Below are 20,912 nucleotides of genomic sequence, written 5' to 3' on the forward strand. Positions count from 1 at the left end.
CCGTCATTGTAAGTCACTCTCAAATTAGTCCATACTCTATTAATATTTTAAAATAGTCTATGTCTTTATCAAAAGTTTCTCGTTTAAGTCCATCGTCATGTGACAAAAACATATAGACAAAGATCTAATTGAGAAACTTTCGACAAAAGTAGAGATTGTTTTGAAATATTAGTAGAGTTAATGACTAGTTCCAATAACTTATCAAGACGGAGACCAATTAAAATAAATAATGTTAAAAATTTAAAAAGTTAAAAAGTTTTGACAAGTTGATAGTGTGGAAACAAACGTTGATAAAACCTAAAAGCTAAAACCCTAATTTTCACAATTTGCAGTCTCTATTCTCTACTAGTTCATGGGTAGTCGCCGAAAAAACAACAATCAAACAAACAACACAAACATGGACAACAACAACAACAACAATCACCTTCGATTTGAGGATGCTGATGAAGTAATTGAAGATGTTGCTGAAACATCTAACCTCGACCAATCAATGGGTGGTTGTGACCTTGATGATTCCAATGACAAAACCAGCGCTGATTACTACTTTGATTCTTACTCTCACTTTGGTAATTTTCATAAAGTTTCAATTTTTTTCATTTTTCCCCAAAAAAAATGATTTTTTTTATCTGGGTGTGTTTAATTGGTTTTATTTGTTGTTAAATTAATAAACTTGATGGCTAATTTTGGTTCTGTTTGTTTTTGTTTTTGCAGGGATTCATGAAGTAAGTGTCTGCTCAACTCAGATGCAACCTCTTCTTATGTTTCAAGTTCAATTTTTGTTGTTGTTTATGTTTTTGCTTCTGTCTTTGATTTGCAGCTTGTATAAACAGTTCTAGGATTAAAAAATAATAACAAATGTCAAATTTTGAAAGATGTATTAATTTGATGCAAAATTAAACGACTTAATTCGACAACAATTTTTTTGGTTAATAAAGTTTGAAATCATGGTTAATTATGCTTAGTTGATGATTAATGAGTTGTGACACCTTACTATCTTCATTAATTTTTCAATGTTTTGCATTAAATTGCTGTTTAGAATTGGTTTTACAATGTCCCTGTTTGGATAAATAACTTATAGCATATGTGCTTACCGTATAAGAGCTTATGTATAATCTATTTTTATGTTGAAAGTTAAAATAAATTCAAACTGTTTTCGTATAAGCCGTTTTCATAAGCTATCATGGAGAGCGCTTATGGAAATAAGTTGAAAAAAGCTCATAAGAATGTCATAAGCTGTTTTCAAATCTTTTCACAAGTGCTTATGCCAGTAGATAAGTTCAAATAAGCCTATGCAAATAGGCCGATGTTGTTAATTTTTACGTATGTTGTGTAAGTACATTGAAAGCATTGGCTGCATATGTTTTGAAAGAGCTGTGTTAATTTGACACATTGGTAAAACAAATTGACAACAATTTGGTTGGTTAATTGTACAGTTCAAAATCATGGTTAATTATGTTCTGTTGATGATTAATGAGTTTACACTTTGTATATTCATTGATCATCTACTGAAACTAATTAATTAACCTTTGTATTTAAATGGCGTCAACCATCCAAATTGCTGTCAGCTTTTGTCGTCAAATTTGTATGTCGAAATATCATTTATGTCTTTGAGCTGTGTTATTGACACAAAATGGTACAAAAATTTGGTTGGTTAATACAGTTCAAAATCATTGTTACTTATGTTCAATTGATGATTAATGAGTTGCGACATGTTGTTATATTCATTAATCATCTACTGAACTTAATTAACCTCATATTTAAACTGCGTTAACCATCCAAATTGCTGTCAATTTTTGCTATCAAACTTGTATACAAAATATCATTTATGTTTTCAAATGTTTTGTATTATATTATATTTTAAAAAACATTTATTATCTATTGTTTTCCAGTTGTTAAGAATTGGTTTTACTATGTTCTTAATTTTTATGCATGTTGTAAATACACGGAAAACATTCGCTGCATTTGTGTATCGTGTACTGCTTTTTATTTCTCGTGATGCTCTTGGATGTATTCTTTTCATGCTTGATCTGGAAGGGTGTGTTCTAAGTACTAACCTGTTTTCACATTGCAGGAAATGTTGAAGGACACTGTAAGAACCAAGACATATCAAAACGTTATTTATCAGAATAGGTTTTTATTCAAGAATAAAGTAGTTCTTGATGTCGGTGCCGGGACTGGAATTTTATCACTATTCTGTGCCAAAGCAGGGGCAGCACATGTCTATGCAGTGAGTTTCTGACTTTGCTTTTATCATTTTTGTGCTCTTAGTTAATCATCATGATGATCATTTTCAATTCAACCATTTTAAATTGTGCACACGCAGGTCGAGTGCTCTCATATGGCTGACAGGGCAAAGGAAATAGTTGAAACTAATGGTTATTCTAAAGGTAGTATCATTGATATATTTGTATTATTGTATATTTAATTTTCAGTATATTACCTTTTGGTGGAGGGATTGATCGTGAAGGGCACTAACTATAATTACCATAATGTTGTTTTCTACAGTTATAACAGTTTTGAAAGGGAAGATTGAAGAACTCGAACTTCCTGTTCCTAAAGTTGATATAATCATTTCCGAATGGATGGGATATTTCTTGTTGTTTGAGAATATGTTAAATTCTGTGCTCTTTGCACGTGACAAATGGCTTGTGAGTTACACTTTCCTTACTCGTGTTGATAAGTAGTTGATTATATATTGCATGTACCAGAATCTGGTGGTCATCACTTTGATACATTCTTTTTTTTTCTTTTTGTGTAGGTCGATGATGGAGTTATTCTCCCAGATATTGCATCACTCTATCTTACCGCCATTGAAGATAAAGATTACAAAGAAGATAAAATTGAGTGTGAGCTTTTGACCTCTTGCTAAATATGATTGAGTCTTTTATACATGAAAAGATGTCCAAACCAATACTTATTTACCTCCCAAACCGACATGCAAATTTCTTTTCTCATTCTGTATATAGAATTGAGAAATTGTGAATGACTGCCGTTGTTGAAAACCTTGAAATTTTTAGTTTTGTTTAAACAAAAATGATATTTGTGCCATCAGGTGTATTTAACTTTCTTGTTAATTATATTTCCATTTTCCATATCAGTTTGGAACAATGTATATGGATTTGACATGAGCTGCATCAAGAAGCAAGCCTTGATGGAGCCTCTGGTTGACACAGTTGACCAGAATCAGATCGCAACGAACTGTCAGCTACTCAAGGTCAGTAATATCCAGTTCTGATGATGCTTTTATGTTTAATGTACCTTGCATTGTATGTTTCATACAACAATGTCTACAATGATGAAATTTTCTTTTCATTTGGTGCAATAGTTTCTTGTTTGAATGCAAAGATTTGTATTTGTGCTGACTTGTTCATCTTTGTTCAGTCCATGGACATCTCAAAAATGTCTTCAGGAGACTGTTCATTCACAGCACCTTTTAAGCTTGTTGCTGCTCGTGACGATTTCATTCATGCTTTTGTTGCATATTTTGATGTATCATTTACAAAGTGTCATAAATTGATGGGCTTCTCAACAGGTTAGTTCCTTTCTACTTCAGTTCTTTATCTTTGTGGTTTGCTTTGTCAATAGGAAGGATGAACATTGAAGTCTGTTTATTGATTCTTTCTAATAATTTGCATGTAGAAGTACGATCATATTCTTAAAAAAAGAAAATTGGGGAGGGGGGATTATTATCAATTAGTGTGGCACTAATGACAATTTTAAAACTGTTCCAAATGGGTTTTGAATTATGTCACTTGATGTTATAAAGTCAAACTCGTACCATTGAGCTGACACATCATGTGCAAATATGATGATATTTGCTTTTAACTGAACTGAAAAGAACTGGTATTGCTTCTGAAACTATGTTTGCATGTATTTTTTCTGAAAATCGGTTGCTGAAAACTTGTACACAAGAGTTCTTTCAACAGTCTTCCCATTTGTGGTTCCGTCTTTGTTATAATACCATTTTAGTGGCGAGTGTGGATTCATTTTTATCATTTTAGTGGCGAGTGTGGATTCATTTTTGTGTACATATATATTTGCAGGGCCAAGATCGCGGAGTACACATTGGAAACAAACAGTCCTATATCTGGAAGATGTCTTGACCATTTGTGAGGGGGAGACAATTGTAGGGAGCATGACTGTGGCCCCAAATAAAAAGAATCCTCGGGATGTTGATATAATGCTCAAGTATTCATTGAATGGCAGGCGATGCAATGCTTCGAGGGTTCAGTATTACAAGATGCGTTGAATCTTGCTTTCCATATGCTCTCCAATTTTGTGAAATTTTGGAAACAATTTGATGCTGCCGATTAAAGACTGTAACTTTATTGTTTTTTCATTTGAATTTTTCTTGTATTTGTGCCCAAATTCTGTTCTGGTTCTTCTGGATGTAACGATGAAATTTGAAATTCTATTTATTGTTTACAATTCATTTCTGAGCCACAAAGATTTCAACAAATATTGCCTCAAGTCTCTGCCAATTTGCTTGTGTCATTGTTTTTATTTACAGTTACTATCACTTGATGGCAATGATCCTGAGACGAACTTGAATGTCCTGTAATCAAGGGTTTAAATGGAGACAGATTTAGTATTAATGAAACATCTTTTTATTAATGAAACACCTCTTTGAGTAAACACAAACTAAACACCTCGTGCACCTTGGAGTTCTCCTTTTAAAACAAGCATGTTTTAGCAAAATGTTTGTAATTTTTCCTTTTCAGCTTAATGTAAGAGATAGCAAAAGATTATATTATGAAACTATACTAATTTTGTGTCAGAAATCTTAATTAGCATATAATACGATGAAGGGAGCATCATGTTCAAAGTATTTAACAGAAATTAAAAACATTTGTAATAGTCATTAATGATTATTGGGATAGTATAAAAGTATTTATTCAATCGATGGCGATTATTGGGATAGTATAAAAGTATTTATTCAATCGATGGCGATAAATATCTATTGATTGTTTCTTTACTATATTAACACACAAGGAAATTCAGATGTGGAATGTGGTAGTAAGACTGTAAATTGATTGTCAAAATTTTCAAAAAAGGATGTCGATGAATCTCAACATTGAACTCCGTAGGGAACATCTTAAAACATAACTATAGTTTAGCTGGTATACCCTCACTCTCATACATAATTGCCTCACTGATAAAATACATGTAGATAGCAAATCCTTGATTGGATTATATGAATCACTCAAAAGTGGTGATTGTAAAGTTCTCATTTGATTGCTTCAAAATATTCCTACTTCCAATCTCTCTTGGTCTCTTGGGTGTAGTACCTGTAACAAAACACTGGAAATGCCTTGAAAATATTCCATAATCAGAAGATGCAGATTTAGTTTATGAGGAGCTCTAAAGCTCTGACTTTGAATTCTTCTTTGAAGAGGCTGTCTTCTTTCCCTTCCACCACCGTTGTATATGATTGGAAACTTTGGTTGCATGTTTCTTAAGCGTTGTGCTCGTGTCCACAATTCCTTTTCTTATCTTCTGTTTCCAGTCACCTTTTTCATTTTCTTTTGATCTCAAAACTTTTCCCTGCAAGTTGCGGTTTACTCAAAAGATGAGTTATTCTAAGACATTTTAAGTCGATGAATTCTTAGAAAAACACATTTCAATCACAGAATGAAATAGATTATTATACCAATTTTGAAGGAAAGTCTGCCTCATCTTCTTCCTCATCCTCATCTTCATCGTCATCTTCATTTTCAGCACCGAAATTCTTTTTCATTAAATCATCTCTTGAGTACATTTTCATACCGGGAGCTCCTGGCATGCCCTGAAGCAAGAGTCGACCGTGGTATGATCAGAATGTAACTAGCAACAGAATGCGCCACGCAAAGTCATGTAAAGATATAAAAAGAAAAGAAAAAAAAGCATAAATACCTCCATAGATTTTAGAAGCTTTTCCATTTCAGCCTCCTTCGAAGACTTCGCAACAAACGGTTCACCAGGAGTCCTATCCTGTAACACACAAATAGAACTTCTGATGAAAACTTAAGCAAGAGGATCATAGGGTGAAACTGAAATACCTAATTCAAACAATAATACTAGATGCATGTGAAGTTAATTACTATCATAACAGAAATGAAGTTCTAGCTTCCAAATTACATAGCCAGACGTAGGGATAATTATTGACAGAGTACAGAGACCAAAGTAAGGATAATCTAACTGATGTAGTAGTGAATTTGGGTCCTAAAATGCAAACAAGGTGAGTGTAGAGTGGGGTGTGTTGTTTGCCGATAGAATAATAACAGTTTAGAACATAAAATCCAAATAAATCAGCATTTTAGTGCTTAAAATTTGTATTGGTCGTTAAATTTAGTCCCTCAATTTTGTGAACTAGAAATTTAGTCTCTTAAATCGAACAATGCCAGTCAATACATTCCTTTATTCAAATTTAACACCACAATTTTAGTAGTCTTATGCTTATTTTATTGCAACTAAAGACTATTCAAGTCAATATTTAGATTTTTCAGTGATTATGGATGATTACTAAAGAGATATTTTGAATGAGTGACAAAATTGATTTGTGTTATTTAATTTAAAGGACTACTTTGTTCTTTTGTAAATTTAAGGAACTAAATTACTTGACTCTTACAATTTCAAGGACCAAAATGCTGATTTACTCCATACAATCCAAACACGTGGATATTAAATTCAATTCATAAGAAATCAAAGGGAATAGTGGAGAAGCAGGGTTCTGTTGCACAGGAGTTAAGAACTCATTGACGTGGGAAAGTAATTCTCAGATTGATAATAATAAGGTAAGAAACACTAAAGTATAAACTTCACCTATATTTGAATAAACTAAAATAATATTGCTTTAAATTCCTAAAATAAAGCAATATCAGTGCTAACACACATACTCAACTTTCTTTGTGGACCGTCAATATCTTCCTAAGGACCTAGAAGTCCTCCTAAAGGGACTTTAGACCCTCCTAGAAGCCTTAGCGCCCTCCAGAAGGGCTCTGAGGCCCAAGGCGTGCCCTTCCCAGGGCGCCGCCTCAGCCAGCTTCTAGAAGCCTCTAGAGCTCGGCCTAAATACCTAGATACCCTTATTACTTACTGCCAGTAACCATAAATCAGGCCCATAGAGGGCTATAAATACAACCCTTGAGAGCCTTCTCAAGGCATGACCAATACAATACTAAACCCTAATACGAGTATTGTACTTTTGCAAGTACACTTTGTTTTTTGTATTTTGTGATTTTGTGATTCACAATCAACCCGGATAAGTTAATTTTATCAAAGCTTATGATAATCATAAAAAATATTACTGGGAGCATCAATTTCAGATAATGATTACCTTAGGGACAGGGGGCGGCTTGGTATTGCATGCTTTGCTAAGGTCTTTGCACAGATAATTGGTCAATGAGTCAATATCAGGCTTGGAACTATATAGATATTCAGCAACATCGGTATCAGAATATCCCATAACCTGCAATACCAAATTGCTAATTTAGTAATCACAAAACCAACAAAGAATTAGAAGTGAAGATATTTGAAATATACAAATACATAACCAGCAGAGAAGGCACGATTCAGATCATGAATTGATAGAGAATAAACATTAATGAAACTTGTTTCTTTTTTTCTTCTTTTCCTATACTTTTTCCGTTTCAGAACCAATAGAGACAAAAAGGTGCAATTCATCGGCAAGAAAGTATCATACCTCCTGACAAGCACGCTCAACTGTCTTGCATTCAGAGTTGCACTGTCCTTCAGAATCATGTTCTTCCAGCTGGTAAACACCAAAAAATGGCGTAGTAATGTCAAACTACAAAACAAATAATCCATAATTTATTGATAAAAAATATAGAAAAGTTGGATCCTCTTACCTCCAACCTATCTGCTTTTTCTACAATATCTATACGCAATATCCAATCTGCTTCAACCTTTTTCAGATTACAAACATTCTCTGCTATCTCAATGATCTGGTACTCCGAGATCTAACAACCGATAAAACACAAAAACAATTATAGTGCATACAATCCACAAAAAAAGCTTACACTACACAATGAAGCACATAATAAAAATAAAAGGACAAAACAACAACCTTCTTGGGGGAAATCTCAGCTTTCTTGCTTTGAACTTGCTGATACAACTGTTTTGCGAGTATCTCACAAACTTGACACTTTATGTATGGTACATCCTCCTTTCTAGCAATCCCAACCGGTTTTTTGGCGCAGTGTGAGAGAGGAATCCATGATGCAATCGCCACTGATACAACTAGAAACCAAAACACTCCCTTCATCCTCCCAACTAGTAGCGCGTTTTGGCCTCTGAGTCAGCGGGTGCAAACTATTTAAAAAAATTATAATTAAAATCATACATAGGAAAAAGATCCACAAATTAATAACAATTCCATTTTACTTTTTTAGCTACCAGTATTGAGCAACTTCTCCGAAAGATTCCTAATTCCAATTTAAACCAACTTCTCTGAAAGATTCCTAATTCCAACAATTCCATTTTACCTTTTAGCTAGCAGTATTGAGCTTAGCTAAGATAAATAAATCTAACATAAATTAATAACAATAGCAGTAAATGCTTCTGTTCATCCAAAAAAAAGGCAGTAAATACATCATAGCTCAATTAAGTGACAACATCTTAAAGAAAGAAACACAATTCCAGAAACCGTCTTTCAATTTATTTTTTTCATTGGGTGCTCTCGATTTATATTTCACATGTATAACAACTTCAATGAGAATGTTGTTTTAGACAAATCAAGATGAGTTATCGATTAAAATCAATATAACATTCAAGAACAGATACGAGGAAAAGAACTACAGAAGTCTCAAAGAGTACATAATGTCATAATCACAAGACTAGCCAATGTTTTGGTTAAATACCAAAGTTCCATTTTTGTTGCATAATCGAATTTAACAGAATGAAATTTACCTACAAGTTAATCTTAATCCTTCTTGAACCAAAGGATATAAATAACAAACATCGAAACCCCTCTAGACAGACACATACCCAAAAACTAATACTAATAATATATGTAGTCAGATATTTATGAATATAAATCCACTGTTTGAGTTTGAGTTTCCTGATAGGAGAAATGCATAAATCACTTAATCATATATAATTAACTAAATACCCTAGTTAGTCCTTGAAATCGTAGGGCTGTATATTAACCTAGTCCCCCACATTATCAGTATTCCAAACTGATCCATGAAATTTCAAATGCATTCTTGATTGTTTTCACTCAGTTTTGAATTCATCCTCAATAGTACCAACTTAATGTCATTCTAGTCCCTACAAATACTAATAGAGAGACAAATTCGATTAAAATTTTCCAGTTTCAGGGATCATTTTGGAACATGGATAATGAGACAAACTATATTGATTCAGTCATACAATTTCAAGCACCGACTTCGGTATTTAGTCAAATTATATATGATTAAGTGAAAATACATTTCTCCTAATAGGAGACTCCGGGCCCGTTTGTTGCAACTTTTATCATGAAAAAAAAATCACTTTTGTTAAAGTAAAATAATCACTATTAAATTTCTTCATCCTCTTGTTACAGATTTTCAACAAAATGAGAATCTAAAACATTCTCTAAAACAAACACAAAACAACTTCTGCTGTTTAAAAAAATCTCTAAATTATTGTGTATCAAAATCACTTTTTTATTTTATTTTTATAATTTGTAACAAACAGGCTCTCATATAGTGTGTTTATATATCTTTTTTTTGTCCAATCAAGGCCATTGATAAATTTATCAGAAGCAACAAAAAAAAAAAAAAAGAACACTACAAAACTAGGACAGATTAATCATAAGCTTAGTATATATCAACCACTTAAAAAATGAATAAAAAACAATCCTTTGTATCAATTGCATAACAATAACAAACAATGCATACATAATTTCAATGAACTCAACAAATAAGGCAAATGTAGGGCTTAACAGTGAAATTGAAATTGTAAAGTTCATCAATTGATTCAATTCAACCAATCAATTAGCTATTTTAAACCATAATCACATGAAATAAAAATTAAAAAACAGATTAGGATTGATTCATTAATCTAGGATTATGTTAAAACAAAATTGGGAAATATTAAAAAGGGTTAATGGAAGAAGAGAACATACCAAGATGAAGGAGAAGAGAGAGATGGCGGAAGCTTGAAGAGAGTGACACTGAAGAAGGAAGAAAGACTCAAAAGGTTTCTTAAAAATTGCATTTTTATTCACAGGTGAATTGTGATTGGTCCATGGAAGCAACCAAATAGTGGGTCCCAATTTCTCAACCAATAAGGATCAAGATAACACGTATTATGATTCATATTTCGAAATTTCCCATGAATAAAAATCCTATTTTTCTAAATAGTCCATGTTGGAGTCAACAAAAAAGGAAAGTTGGAGTCAATGTAAAACTGGAAAATGTACTTGGAAACCTTCACCATCCCAAAAATTTATGGGAAGATATCGACGATAAAATCAATCACAAACACTGTCTGAGTGAGTTACGTTACATTGACATTTTTTATTGAAAACATGTCTGATATACATCATATATTAATGTTGATATCGACACATGTGATTATATTTAATAATATTATTTTTTAAAATAATTATTGATGTCGACATATTCACTTCATTGTTGAGTGTGATGAACATGTCTACGTAAAAGCGTTATAGTTAACGTGTACTAACTTATAGTTATTGAATTTTGAGACAAAGATAATGATATCAATATTTGTTAACATATTTCTAAAAATTATAAAAATATCATATTATTTAAATATAAACTTACGCACATGAAAGAAACCATAACCTAATTTAATAATTTATATACGTTATTTGATAAATAATTTTGTTGTCAAATTAAGAGCGTAGGGTAATATTTTTATTTCTTCTCCATGATTATAAAAAAGATATATATCTTTTACCTAATAAAATATTATAAAAAAGATATATATCTTTTTTTTTGTCAAGTAGCATATTGACTAGAGCTCACACAATTAAATGTGGAGAAGTGGGGTGTCCGAGGTTCGAACCTTGGCCCCTGCATATAACATGCAATATCCCTACCAAATGAGTTAAGCTCACGGGGATAGGATATATATCTTTTACCTAATAAAATATATATGTAAACACTACTAGATGTATCAAAATACGCCAAATACCCGTTAGCATTTTTTTTTCCTGATAGAAAGTTGATGTCATTCATTAGGACCTGGACAAACCTCAAGTATGAGTACGCCAACAAATGTATTTACGGATCATCAATCAAATAAGTTAGTTGAATCCATAACCTTGTCGAGGTCAATTCATCTTCATTACTCATTAGCACCCATTAGCAAATATTCACATAAATATTTCGTCAACAAGTATACACATAGATACTCCCTCCGTCCCAAATTATAAGCAAAAAAAAAAAAAAATCACACTTATTAAGAAAACTAAAACATAAGAATTTGGAGCATAGTTTTTTGTGTTTTCTTTGGAAAAAGTTACATAGGAAGATGTAAAATCAATTTCCATTGGCTATTGGTTACGGAAAAAATGAAAGAGGGAGAAAATTGAATGTAATTTGTATTTAATTTTATGAGAATAAACAAAAGTTTTTTCTTGGAAAAGAGATTTTTTAGAAAAACAAGATTAAATAGAATAAAAGTGTGTCTTTTTTGCTTATATTTTGGGACAAAGAAAATGAGTTTTTTTTGCTTATATTATGGGATGGAGGGAGTAAAGGATAAGCACATATACTACCTCTTCACCAAATTCTAAGTTGTTTTGAGAAGAAAAAAAATCACAAAGAATTTGGTGGAATGGGGTTTAGGAATTTCAAAGCCTTTAATCTCGCTATGGTAGCTAAGCAAGGTTGGAGTTTTCTGTCTAAACCTGAATCTCTGGTTGCTAGAGTTTTTAAATCAAGGTATTTTTCTCGTTCTTCACTTTTGGGTGCTAAACTCGGTTATAACCCGAGCTTTGCTTGGCGGAGTATTTGGAATTCGCGTCAGTTACTTCTATATGGATGTAAGTGGACAATTGGAAATGGGAACAGGTCAGCGTGATGAATGATCCATGGATACGAGGCGTCCAAGGTAGCTGGATTCAATCCCCACAAAGCCAAGATGTGCATAGTTTGAGTGTATCCGATTTGATAGTTGCCGAGGAACGAGTTTGAGATATTGATAAGATTGAATCTTTGTTTCCAAATGATATGGTGCAAGCTATTCTTGACACACCATTGTTTGTGGAAGTTCAGAATAACGTGGATGATGGAACGTAACGGGAGATATACTGTCAAGACTGGTTATAAACTGGCTATGATGGACTTGCTACATACCGATCAATTCCATGTTGCAGGAGAGTGACATAAAATTTGGAAGGTGAATTCCCCTCATAAAGCTCGTAATTTGTTATGGAGGATTTGTAGAGAGTGTGTTCCGATGCGTCTTCGATTACAATCACGACATGTACAATGTGAGATAATCTGTCCCTGGTGTGATACCGCTGTTTAGGATGATTGGCATGCTTTTGTGGGTTGTACGGTGGCGCGTGAGAGTTGGAATTGGGCAGGGCTTTTGACTGTGCTGCAACTGCGAGTTGAAACTGTGAGCAGTTTGACAAATTTTGTTTTTGATATATGTCGTTCAGAAAGCCGAGACATTGCTGGTCTGGTGGCTTTACTTCTTTGGCAAATTTGGGCTGCACGAAATGATGTCATTTGGAATGACGCTCATCACACTTCAACGAGCATTGGGAGGACGACACTAGATGCTTGGCAGCAATGGCAAGAGATTCATAAACAGTCCTCATCGCCGCTTGTGCAAAACGAGCAGAATAGAGTGCAAGGTAACAACTCGGTTTGGGAGAAACCGAGTGAGACGTGGTTGAAATGCAATGTGGACGCCGCATTCCATGACCGAAACCATATTACATCTTTTGCATGTTGTGTTAGAGACTCTCGCGGGAAATTTATCCGGGCTCAGACGAAATGGCAGTAGGCAAATATGACAGTTTTGGAGGGGGAGGCAGTAGCTTTGCTCGAGGCCCTTCACTTTGCTAATGCAAATAGATGGGACCGGGTTGTCTTCGAGACGGACTCAATCTACTCTAGTGCAAGCTCTATCGTCTTCAGGCCATGGTGTTTCGGAATTCTACGCTATTGTTTCTAGTATTATTTATCAGTTATCTTTACATTCCAACTTATAGGTGAAGTTTATTAGGAGACAAGCGAACATGGTTGCTCATACTTTAGCTAGGGCGGCCTGTTCTTGGGCTAGTCACCGTATTTTTGATTCTCATCCTTCTTGTATTGAACATTGGTTGATTAATGATAATAGTTAAATTTGCTTCGGTCAAAAAAAAAAAATCACAGATTACAATTCCCTTTGCGATAGTTGAAAGATTTTTTTATTCATTTTATTGAGTTTGTAGGGGTATGAAAAATAATTGAAGGGTTCTAATTAAATTTTTCGAAAACTAAACTAACGTAAAATTGAACTGGCCCAAACCCTAAAACCTTGATAAATTGCAAAATTCCCAATTCATAAACCCTAAAAAAACAAACTTTAACAAAAAAAATAAAACACCAAAAAACCAAAACCCTCGTATCTCCGTCTTTGTTCTCATGGAAATCACAAATTTGGTTCCTCATGTTGGTGAAAACTACACCCTGAAGCTGAAAAACACCATGCAAGAAATTCTATCAGAACTTCCCAAAGAATCCCCTGAATTTTCTCATTCCATTGATGCATTACATGAACTGATGCTAACCAAACTTGACCCATCTTTTGATGTGATGTGGGTCTATTCTGCAATCAAATTTGGTTGCAGAAAATCTCTTAAAGGTGATAACTTGCAACAAATTTCAGCTGCAAAAGCACTTTTTCAGCTGATTTCTGCTTGTTCAGCTTCTGTTAGTGGTTCAAAGAGTATTGCTTTACTTGCTCCTGTTGTTTTTATGATACATAGTGTGGTTAAGGAACAGTTTGAATTGAAAAGGGAGAAGAAAGTAATGAAGGAAGTGAAATCTTTGGTTGATATGATTCTTGGGTTTATGAGTATATGTTGTAGTAAAATTTCTGAAGAGAAAGATTTGGATTTGGTTTTGCCTTTGAATGATTTGGCTCGTCTTTGGGTCGTTGACGACGACGATGATGATGCAAATGAGGGGTTTGAAACTTTGTTACCTCTTGTGAGTAGTGATGTTTGTGGTTGGATTTGTGGTAAAGAGTTTCATGTTGGTTATTTGGCTGGTGCTGTTATGATGGAAGTGTTTTTGCTTAAATTGTGTTTGTTTTTTGATATGGGATTGGAAAAGGGTGAATTGGAAATGTGCCTTAAGAGTTGGAGTGTTGGCTCAATTTCTAGCTTTCAGAATGTGTACTTTTTGGGTGAGGTTTATTTTGTTTTTGGTTTAAAAATTTCAATTTTGTAGTACATTTTTAATTTTTGATGTTAAAACCTATGAAACATTGATACTGACATGTTGACACCGATAATTTACTTTGAGAAAATGAAATAGTTGAATGTAACTATATATTTGGCTGCGTTGTCTCTGTGGTGTACGTCATCGACACACATCGGACAACCGAGGTACATTCAATGTGAAGTGTTCGGTGTTGCATAGCTTAAAACTTTTATGTGGTTGATGGATAAATTCCATTCAATGATCTTTTTCAGCGAGGTTTTATTATTATTATTTTTTTGTTTTGGATATCAATTTCCTACTACATATTTTAGCTTAAAACTATGAAACACTGACATAGACACCTACACTACATGTATTAACTCCGATAATAATTTGAGATAATGTATCCATGCGTCTGTGTACCGGACATGCCTTTAGTGTGAAGTGTCGACACTACATAGCTTAAGTTTTTATCTGGATGAGGGATGAGTTCAGTGTATGTTTGGATTGACGGTGAGTCCGTTAAAATCACTGTGGTGTTTGGTGATGCTCCAAAGTATAGCTTTTAAAAAAAATCAAGATGACTCGCGGTGATTCTGCCAATTTCACCGCCAATTCAAACAGACCAAATTAAACATACTTATATTTAGTTTAGCTTGTTTCAATTGTGTTTCTGATTTGTGCTGTTCTTTGTTTAATGTGGATTTACCTTTTGTACAATCAGAGGTTCTTATGAGGACAACATTAGAGACATCTTTGCCTCTGAACTCAATATTGGTTAGTATTTCATCCTTGTTATTTATTGCATATCTGCAGTGTAATCACAGCAAACATTCGTTCTCTTGTGTATTGTAAAAATGTCCAACACCATTATTTTTATGGATATTGATTATCACTTATACTATTGGTCTTTTTGTAGACTTTTAGTACAATGTTCAAGTATTTATCTCTAGTCATTATGTAAGCCATTAAAGCTGTTTATATTTGGATATGTCTTTGCAGAATGCTAAAGATGAATTTCTGTTAAAGAAAGTTTTGTTTGATTCTGTACTATTGGTGGATTACTCTTTTATCTATGAAAATGCCAAGTACATAAAAAGCCTTGCCTTGACCAGATTGATTGTTACACATGTGGCTGTAGAGTATCTTAGGTATGAAGAATTAGTTATTGTATGGTGTATTTTATTTATACATACATATTGCTCTTTATTTAACATTTGAAGCATAATTTCTGTTAATGGTTTGATGTAGGGAACTTGATCAGAATAGAGTTGTCTCTTATAGTAAGGCATTTTCTTCTTCCAATTTACCTTCACAAATAATTAAACTGGTTTCAAACCAGAATGGTATCGAGGAAAATGCCGGCAAGACAAATGGATCCTCACCGAGAGCACTTATAAGTAAGTAGATTTTGTTCTTCTAATATCTGTGGTTTCAGAAATGGTACCCAATGAAGTACGGCTAACATATTTCATAATTCTTTCTAGATTGGTTGCTGCGCCTTGAGAATCTAGGAATTAGAGTTTTTGAAGATGATACTTTGAAAAGTCATGCTACGTTATGTCTTGACATTTCCCAAACGGAGCAATCTGCTGCTGGTACCTTAGACGGCAAGATAACAGATGACGGCCTTTTTTACGTTGACAATGTTGGAGAAGAGGAAAATGCAGGTGAGGAGGATAACCAAAGCAAATTAATTAGTGACGCGTTTGTAGCAGCTGCGCAAACTATGAAGTCAAGTGATAATGAAAGTCGAAAACGAAAAGGGAAAAGCAGTAGAAAGAAGGTTAAATTTGTCAAGTATGATCTTAATCAAAAATCTGTTCCTGTCAAAGGTGGGACTTCTGCTTCAAATGATAGTTCAAGTGATGAGAGTGAAGTGCAGGATCCAAATTCAGATTCAGATGCTTAAGCTTGAGTTACAAACTGATATTCATATTCACAATCATGTTTTGCAATTACATGATGGGAGGTCTTAGGGGCAGTGAGAAGTTACATGTGGCCTCATATTTAAATTTTGTCATGATTATATTCCCTGTGCAAGGCAGGCTGTAACAAATTTGGCACAATCACATTTCATTTACATTAGAACTTTCATAATTTGTTGTGTTGAGTTTGTATTACATTATACTTTAGGATTAGATTGACATGGACACCAACTCCTCACCCTAATCTTTTTAATTTGTCAATAGGCTAGTGACTGAAAATTCATCTCTTATGGTGAATAACCGGAGAATCTAGAGTACGAACCTCGACCGTGCAAATATATGTATTTTCCTTTTTTCTTAAAAAAGGATAATGTAATGTTTTTTATACCAACCGAGATAACCTCACCCTAAATTTTAATGAGAAATGTTAACGAGTGGTCATGACACTCCTTAGACCTTAAACGATAAATTTTTATGAATTCTTAAAGAATGACCTATTTTTATGAATTCTTAAAGAATGACCTAAAACATTCGTTAACATAGAAAAAAAGGTAATAAAGAACATACGTGTTATAAAATTATTTATTATATGGTTTAGAGAGATAACACCAACCAAAATGAAACATATTTTAGAAAGAGAATGATACTTTATTATAGATTAAATTGATAATTTATTCTATTTTTATTTCTATAAAATTGAGTTTACGATGTGACAATAAATAGTTAAGACATGAAGTGAATGGTGTGCTACAGTCAGTAAAGTACAATAGACTTAGTCTGAGATGGTGTCTTCTGGTTGGTTGAATGAATATTCAACACACACATTTAAATAAATAAAATATTAATTAAATAAATAAAAAATGACGCACGCAACGTAGTAACACCTACCTAAGCTAAGAATCGATTCAATTGTTTCAATCACTATTCTTTGCGTATTCTTGTTTTCAAGGACTTGTTTGGTTTTGGTATTGGACTTGAAGAATAGTCCAAATCCAATTCCAAATCCAAATTCTGAATGGCAGCATCATCATCATCATCATCATCAGATGAGAGAGAATCCATACTCGATCACATCCCTCTCTTTGCCAAAGAACTTCTTGCTGGTGGTCTTGCTGGTGGCTTTGCTAAAACTCTTGTTGCTCCTCTTGAACGTCTCAAAATTCTCTTTCAGGTAGGTACTTTAATAGTTTAATTCTCCTTTTTACGCGAAGCACCGACACAGACACCACCGGACACCGATAATGATATGAGAAAATGACACAATTCTTTGATCAGACGTGTCCGTGCTACATAGCTTCCTTCTTGTTTTTTCTTTTGTTATGTTTTGAAATGTGTTTGTATGCTTTGATTTCATGTGTGATCTGTTAATGTTTGATTAATCTTTGAATGACACTGAAACTCAATGGAAAATTTTAGAGAATGATGAAATCTTGCTTAGTCTTTTGAATTTCTTACGAAAGAGGGTAACTTTTTATGAAGGTGGTAGTTGAAACTTGAAATGCAGTTTAACTGCTTAGAATAAAAATACCTCACTTGTATGAGTTAGTTAGTTAGTTAGGTACAGTTACAGACATTTTTTGGTTCTCGAGGAAAGTACAGTTACAGGCATTAAGTACAAATGCAGACACCAGCACGACACGTTGATATTGATAATGATTTGAGAAAATGAATTAATTGAAAATAATTAGATATGTTGTGTTGGTGTCATCGAGACGGATCAGACACCAGACACATCTCTATTTATCTGTAATCTATCTTATGTTTGATATATCTTGAATCATTGAAAGTCAATGGGGAATTTTAGAGAATAACAAAATCTGAGTTTTTGCATTCTAAGTCCTAACCATTACTGTTACATAAGAGTGAAATTTTTTGTACATGTAGCTGATGAACTTTAACTGCTTAAATTAACTCGAAAAGTAACTCACCTGAATCAGTTAGTAAGTTAGTTATAGTTACAGACATAAGGTACCCTATTGTAGGTTTTATGCTAGTACTAGCTAGTAAAAAATGAGATCTTGGATACTATGAAGCATTGACACTAGACACGGGCTCCGAAGTCGACATCAATAATAATTTGAAAAAATGAATGAATTGAATGTAATCACGTATGAAGCATTGTGATTTTGAAAAATATGAAGCACCAACACCAAACACAAATTGACACGACGACACCGATAATAATTTGAGAAAATGAAATTGGATGTAATCACATATGTGATACCGTGTCGTTGTCCAGCATTGACACGTGTCGGATATCTGAGAAGTATCGGATACGTCTTCCACAAGAAGTGTCGGTGCTACGTGTAATGTAATAATTTTGATTATACATCTCAATTTTATTCTTTCCCTTATAATTATCATTCTCAACTTTTCACTTCTAGCAGTATTTTTCTGTTATGCATACACTAGTAAAGTAAAGATATTGTGTAAGATTGCGCAAGTGTGGGGAGATAATGGTCGGAAACAGAGACATGGAATTTCATTGCATGCAATTAGTGAATGGCTTTTCTTAAACTAAGCGACCAATTGACCATAGATTGATTAATTGCAATCATATTTTGCAGACCCGAAGAACTGAGTTTCGTAGCGCAGGACTGTCTGGATCAGTTAGGAGAATCGCCAAAACCGAAGGCCTTTTGGGGTTCTACAGGTAGATAGAAATCATAGGTAGGTGATTTATCTTTAATCAATTAATCAGAATCACCAATGTGAAGTTATTTGCAGGGGAAATGGAGCAAGTGTGGCAAGGATTATTCCTTATGCAGGCCTTCATTTTATGTCCTATGAGGAATACCGAAGATTGATCATGCAAGCCTTTCCTAATGTTTGGAAAGGTCCTACCCTTGACCTAATGGCAGGGTCACTCTCTGGAGGGACGGCTGTGCTTTTTACTTATCCACTTGACTTAATTCGGACTAAGTTAGCTTATCAGGTAAATTATATTTCTGCTCAGAAATCAAATCAGTTTTCGTCCATGACTTTGGTTGTATTTTGTGATTACATGAAGTGTTAACTTCATGTGAAATTGAAACTGCAGATTGTTAGTCCAACCAAGTTGAATGTTTCCGGGATGATAAATAATGAACAAGTTTATCGAGGGATCCGTGACTGTCTTTCAAAAACTTATAAAGAGGGTGGCATTAGAGGTCTCTATAGGGGAGTAGGTATGCATTTAAATCTGCTTGTGTCTGGAATTGGTAATTCAGCAGTATTGTATTTCACTGCTGTGTTGTTATTGTAGAACTCTTATGTTAATCATGGCCACAGCTCCGACACTCTTTGGAATATTCCCATACGCGGGTTTGAAATTCTACTTCTATGAGGAAATGAAGCGCCATGTACCTGAGGATTACAAGAAAAGCATCGTGGCGAAACTCACATGTGGATCCGTGGCCGGTTTATTGGGTCAGACATTCACATATCCTCTTGAAGTTGTCAGGAGGCAAATGCAGGTAACGTGCTTTATTTGGTCGGCTGGAAATTATAGATGGATATTGAGTAACATGATACAAAGTTAACTTGACTAGGTTCAAAACCTTGCGGCATCTGAAGAAGCCGAATTGAAAGGGACTATGAGATCCATGGTTTTGATTGCTCAAAAGCAAGGCTGGAAGACCCTGTTTTCAGGGCTGAGTATCAATTACATAAAGGTGGGAAAGTCATAGAACATTAAAGTAATTCACACTCTAGAACCGTTCTCTATAACTAAGCATTTTTTTTTTTGTTGCAATTCAGGTTGTTCCATCTGCGGCCATTGGCTTCACAGTTTATGATACTATGAAATCATACTTGAGAGTACCATCAAGAGATGAAGTGGACTAACAAAAGAATCAGTCAACCATCCTCACATTAGGAATAAGCTCCTAACTCCTCCAGGCTTCAAAACTGGCTTCTTCTTCTTCTCATTATATTCACATTGTTTTCACACATTATTTTAGCTGCACATTGCATTCTTTCGAATTGTAAATAGAGATAGAGGTTATCATGCACTATACCAACAAACAATACCCTGATTCAGATCTCATTGACTTCATTAAAGTAGGAAATAGTTTGTATGTGGTTTAGACATGACAAACTGTTTATGTACAATTAACAAATAAATTGTACTTTTTGAATGTGCAAGTAGAGATAATGATATAGAAATGTTGACACAGTCACATCCTTTCAGTTTATCTATGCAGCCACTGAAATTCTATTGCCTTCCAATTATCATTAGTTATTTTAGTTCTGAATTCAACAAGCAATGCTGAATAATATATATCCACACCGATTCAGCATTGCAACATGCTCATATATTTGTGTGGAAAAGAGGAAAGGAAAATTATTTACCATACAGTTGGTTACTTTAATTTTTTGTAGTCTAACAAACATGTACGATGTGACAAAGGAAATAAACTATATAGGTTAATTGATAGCTGAAATAAAACTTTGTTTGATTTCCCAAACATGGATTTCAACCTTACTCATTTTGGTAGCAAACAAAACAATCTAGCGATATATCACCAGATCAGAGTAACTACATTTGAGTACTTTTTACCAACACTACAAATAATATCTCCACTGGAACATTCTTCTTATTTTGGTTGGATTGAAGGGTTACCCA

At 33.8% G+C, this 20,912-nt stretch overlaps 4 protein-coding genes and 1 pseudogene across 6 annotated transcripts; 4 read left to right on the forward strand and 1 right to left on the reverse strand.

Annotated features, from left to right (window-relative positions):
* Positions 1 to 321: 321 nt before the first annotated feature.
* On the forward strand, positions 322 to 4,459 carry LOC146918669 (putative protein arginine N-methyltransferase 1.2). Its single transcript, XM_085720293.1, has 9 exons — positions 322 to 566; positions 712 to 722; positions 2,072 to 2,227; positions 2,324 to 2,387; positions 2,506 to 2,648; positions 2,759 to 2,846; positions 3,099 to 3,214; positions 3,382 to 3,532; positions 4,044 to 4,459. The coding sequence occupies exons 1-9, from the start codon at positions 353 to 355 to the stop codon at positions 4,247 to 4,249; spliced, it is 1,149 nt and encodes a 382-aa protein (XP_085576419.1). The 5' UTR covers positions 322 to 352; the 3' UTR covers positions 4,250 to 4,459.
* A 537-nt stretch (positions 4,460 to 4,996) lies between these two features.
* LOC146918670 (nucleophosmin) lies at positions 4,997 to 10,155 on the reverse strand. The gene is made up of 8 exons (XM_085720290.1): positions 10,106 to 10,155; positions 8,066 to 8,310; positions 7,848 to 7,958; positions 7,682 to 7,750; positions 7,316 to 7,447; positions 5,893 to 5,970; positions 5,651 to 5,785; positions 4,997 to 5,544 (listed from the first exon to the last, which is right to left on the reverse strand). Exons 2-8 carry the CDS (start codon positions 8,261 to 8,263, stop codon positions 5,362 to 5,364), a joined length of 906 nt encoding a protein of 301 aa, XP_085576416.1. The 5' UTR covers positions 8,264 to 8,310; positions 10,106 to 10,155; the 3' UTR covers positions 4,997 to 5,361.
* Positions 10,156 to 11,823: 1,668 nt separating this feature from the next.
* LOC146918671 (uncharacterized) lies at positions 11,824 to 13,349 on the forward strand (annotated as a pseudogene).
* Positions 13,350 to 13,434: 85 nt separating this feature from the next.
* On the forward strand, positions 13,435 to 16,478 carry LOC146918672 (uncharacterized). Of its 2 annotated transcripts, XM_085720295.1 has the most exons (6): positions 13,810 to 13,887; positions 13,977 to 14,361; positions 15,103 to 15,155; positions 15,381 to 15,529; positions 15,630 to 15,778; positions 15,866 to 16,478. In XM_085720295.1, the coding sequence occupies exons 2-6, from the start codon at positions 13,983 to 13,985 to the stop codon at positions 16,288 to 16,290; spliced, it is 1,155 nt and encodes a 384-aa protein (XP_085576421.1). In that variant the 5' UTR covers positions 13,810 to 13,887; positions 13,977 to 13,982; the 3' UTR covers positions 16,291 to 16,478. The 2 variants fall into 2 exon arrangements, with proteins under 2 accessions (XP_085576420.1, XP_085576421.1); XM_085720294.1 differs by having other exon boundaries at positions 13,435 to 14,361.
* A 774-nt stretch (positions 16,479 to 17,252) lies between these two features.
* LOC146918673 (mitochondrial carrier protein CoAc2-like) lies at positions 17,253 to 20,466 on the forward strand. 2 transcript variants are annotated; one of them, XM_085720297.1, is made up of 7 exons: positions 17,253 to 17,477; positions 18,874 to 18,959; positions 19,034 to 19,241; positions 19,347 to 19,473; positions 19,577 to 19,761; positions 19,837 to 19,959; positions 20,045 to 20,466. In XM_085720297.1, exons 1-7 carry the CDS (start codon positions 17,322 to 17,324, stop codon positions 20,129 to 20,131), a joined length of 972 nt encoding a protein of 323 aa, XP_085576423.1. In that variant the 5' UTR covers positions 17,253 to 17,321; the 3' UTR covers positions 20,132 to 20,466. The 2 variants fall into 2 exon arrangements, with proteins under 2 accessions (XP_085576423.1, XP_085576424.1); XM_085720298.1 differs by lacking the exon at positions 18,874 to 18,959.
* Positions 20,467 to 20,912: the final 446 nt, after the last annotated feature.

This window comes from Medicago sativa, chromosome 6, assembly GCF_051527215.1.
Source record: "Medicago sativa cultivar Bolivia chromosome 6, Bolivia_mono, whole genome shotgun sequence".
Lineage (NCBI taxonomy): Eukaryota > Viridiplantae > Streptophyta > Magnoliopsida > Fabales > Fabaceae > Medicago > Medicago sativa.

Bases quoted from the DNA above. Each gene is read 5' to 3' on its own strand.
- LOC146918669 (XM_085720293.1), top strand. From the start codon at position 353: ATGGGTAGTCGCCGAAAAAACAACAATCAAACAAACAACACAAACATG. The intron at 3,215-3,381 runs GTCAGTAATATC...ATCTTTGTTCAG, and splicing joins CGAACTGTCAGCTACTCAAG to TCCATGGACATCTCAAAAAT. The intron at 3,533-4,043 runs GTTAGTTCCTTT...ATATATTTGCAG, and splicing joins ATTGATGGGCTTCTCAACAG to GGCCAAGATCGCGGAGTACA.
- LOC146918670 (XM_085720290.1), bottom strand. From the start codon at position 8,263: ATGAAGGGAGTGTTTTGGTTTCTAGTTGTATCAGTGGCGATTGCATCA. The intron at 7,959-8,065 runs GTTGTTGTTTTG...ATCGGTTGTTAG, and splicing joins CTGAGATTTCCCCCAAGAAG to ATCTCGGAGTACCAGATCAT. The intron at 5,545-5,650 runs GTATAATAATCT...CGCAACTTGCAG, and splicing joins CAGACTTTCCTTCAAAATTG to GGAAAAGTTTTGAGATCAAA.
- LOC146918672 (XM_085720294.1), top strand. From the start codon at position 13,596: ATGGAAATCACAAATTTGGTTCCTCATGTTGGTGAAAACTACACCCTG. The intron at 14,362-15,102 runs GTGAGGTTTATT...TTGTACAATCAG, and splicing joins TCAGAATGTGTACTTTTTGG to AGGTTCTTATGAGGACAACA. The intron at 15,530-15,629 runs GTATGAAGAATT...GGTTTGATGTAG, and splicing joins GTGGCTGTAGAGTATCTTAG to GGAACTTGATCAGAATAGAG.
- LOC146918673 (XM_085720297.1), top strand. From the start codon at position 17,322: ATGGCAGCATCATCATCATCATCATCATCAGATGAGAGAGAATCCATA. The intron at 18,960-19,033 runs GTAGATAGAAAT...AGTTATTTGCAG, and splicing joins GGCCTTTTGGGGTTCTACAG to GGGAAATGGAGCAAGTGTGG. The intron at 19,242-19,346 runs GTAAATTATATT...TTGAAACTGCAG, and splicing joins GGACTAAGTTAGCTTATCAG to ATTGTTAGTCCAACCAAGTT.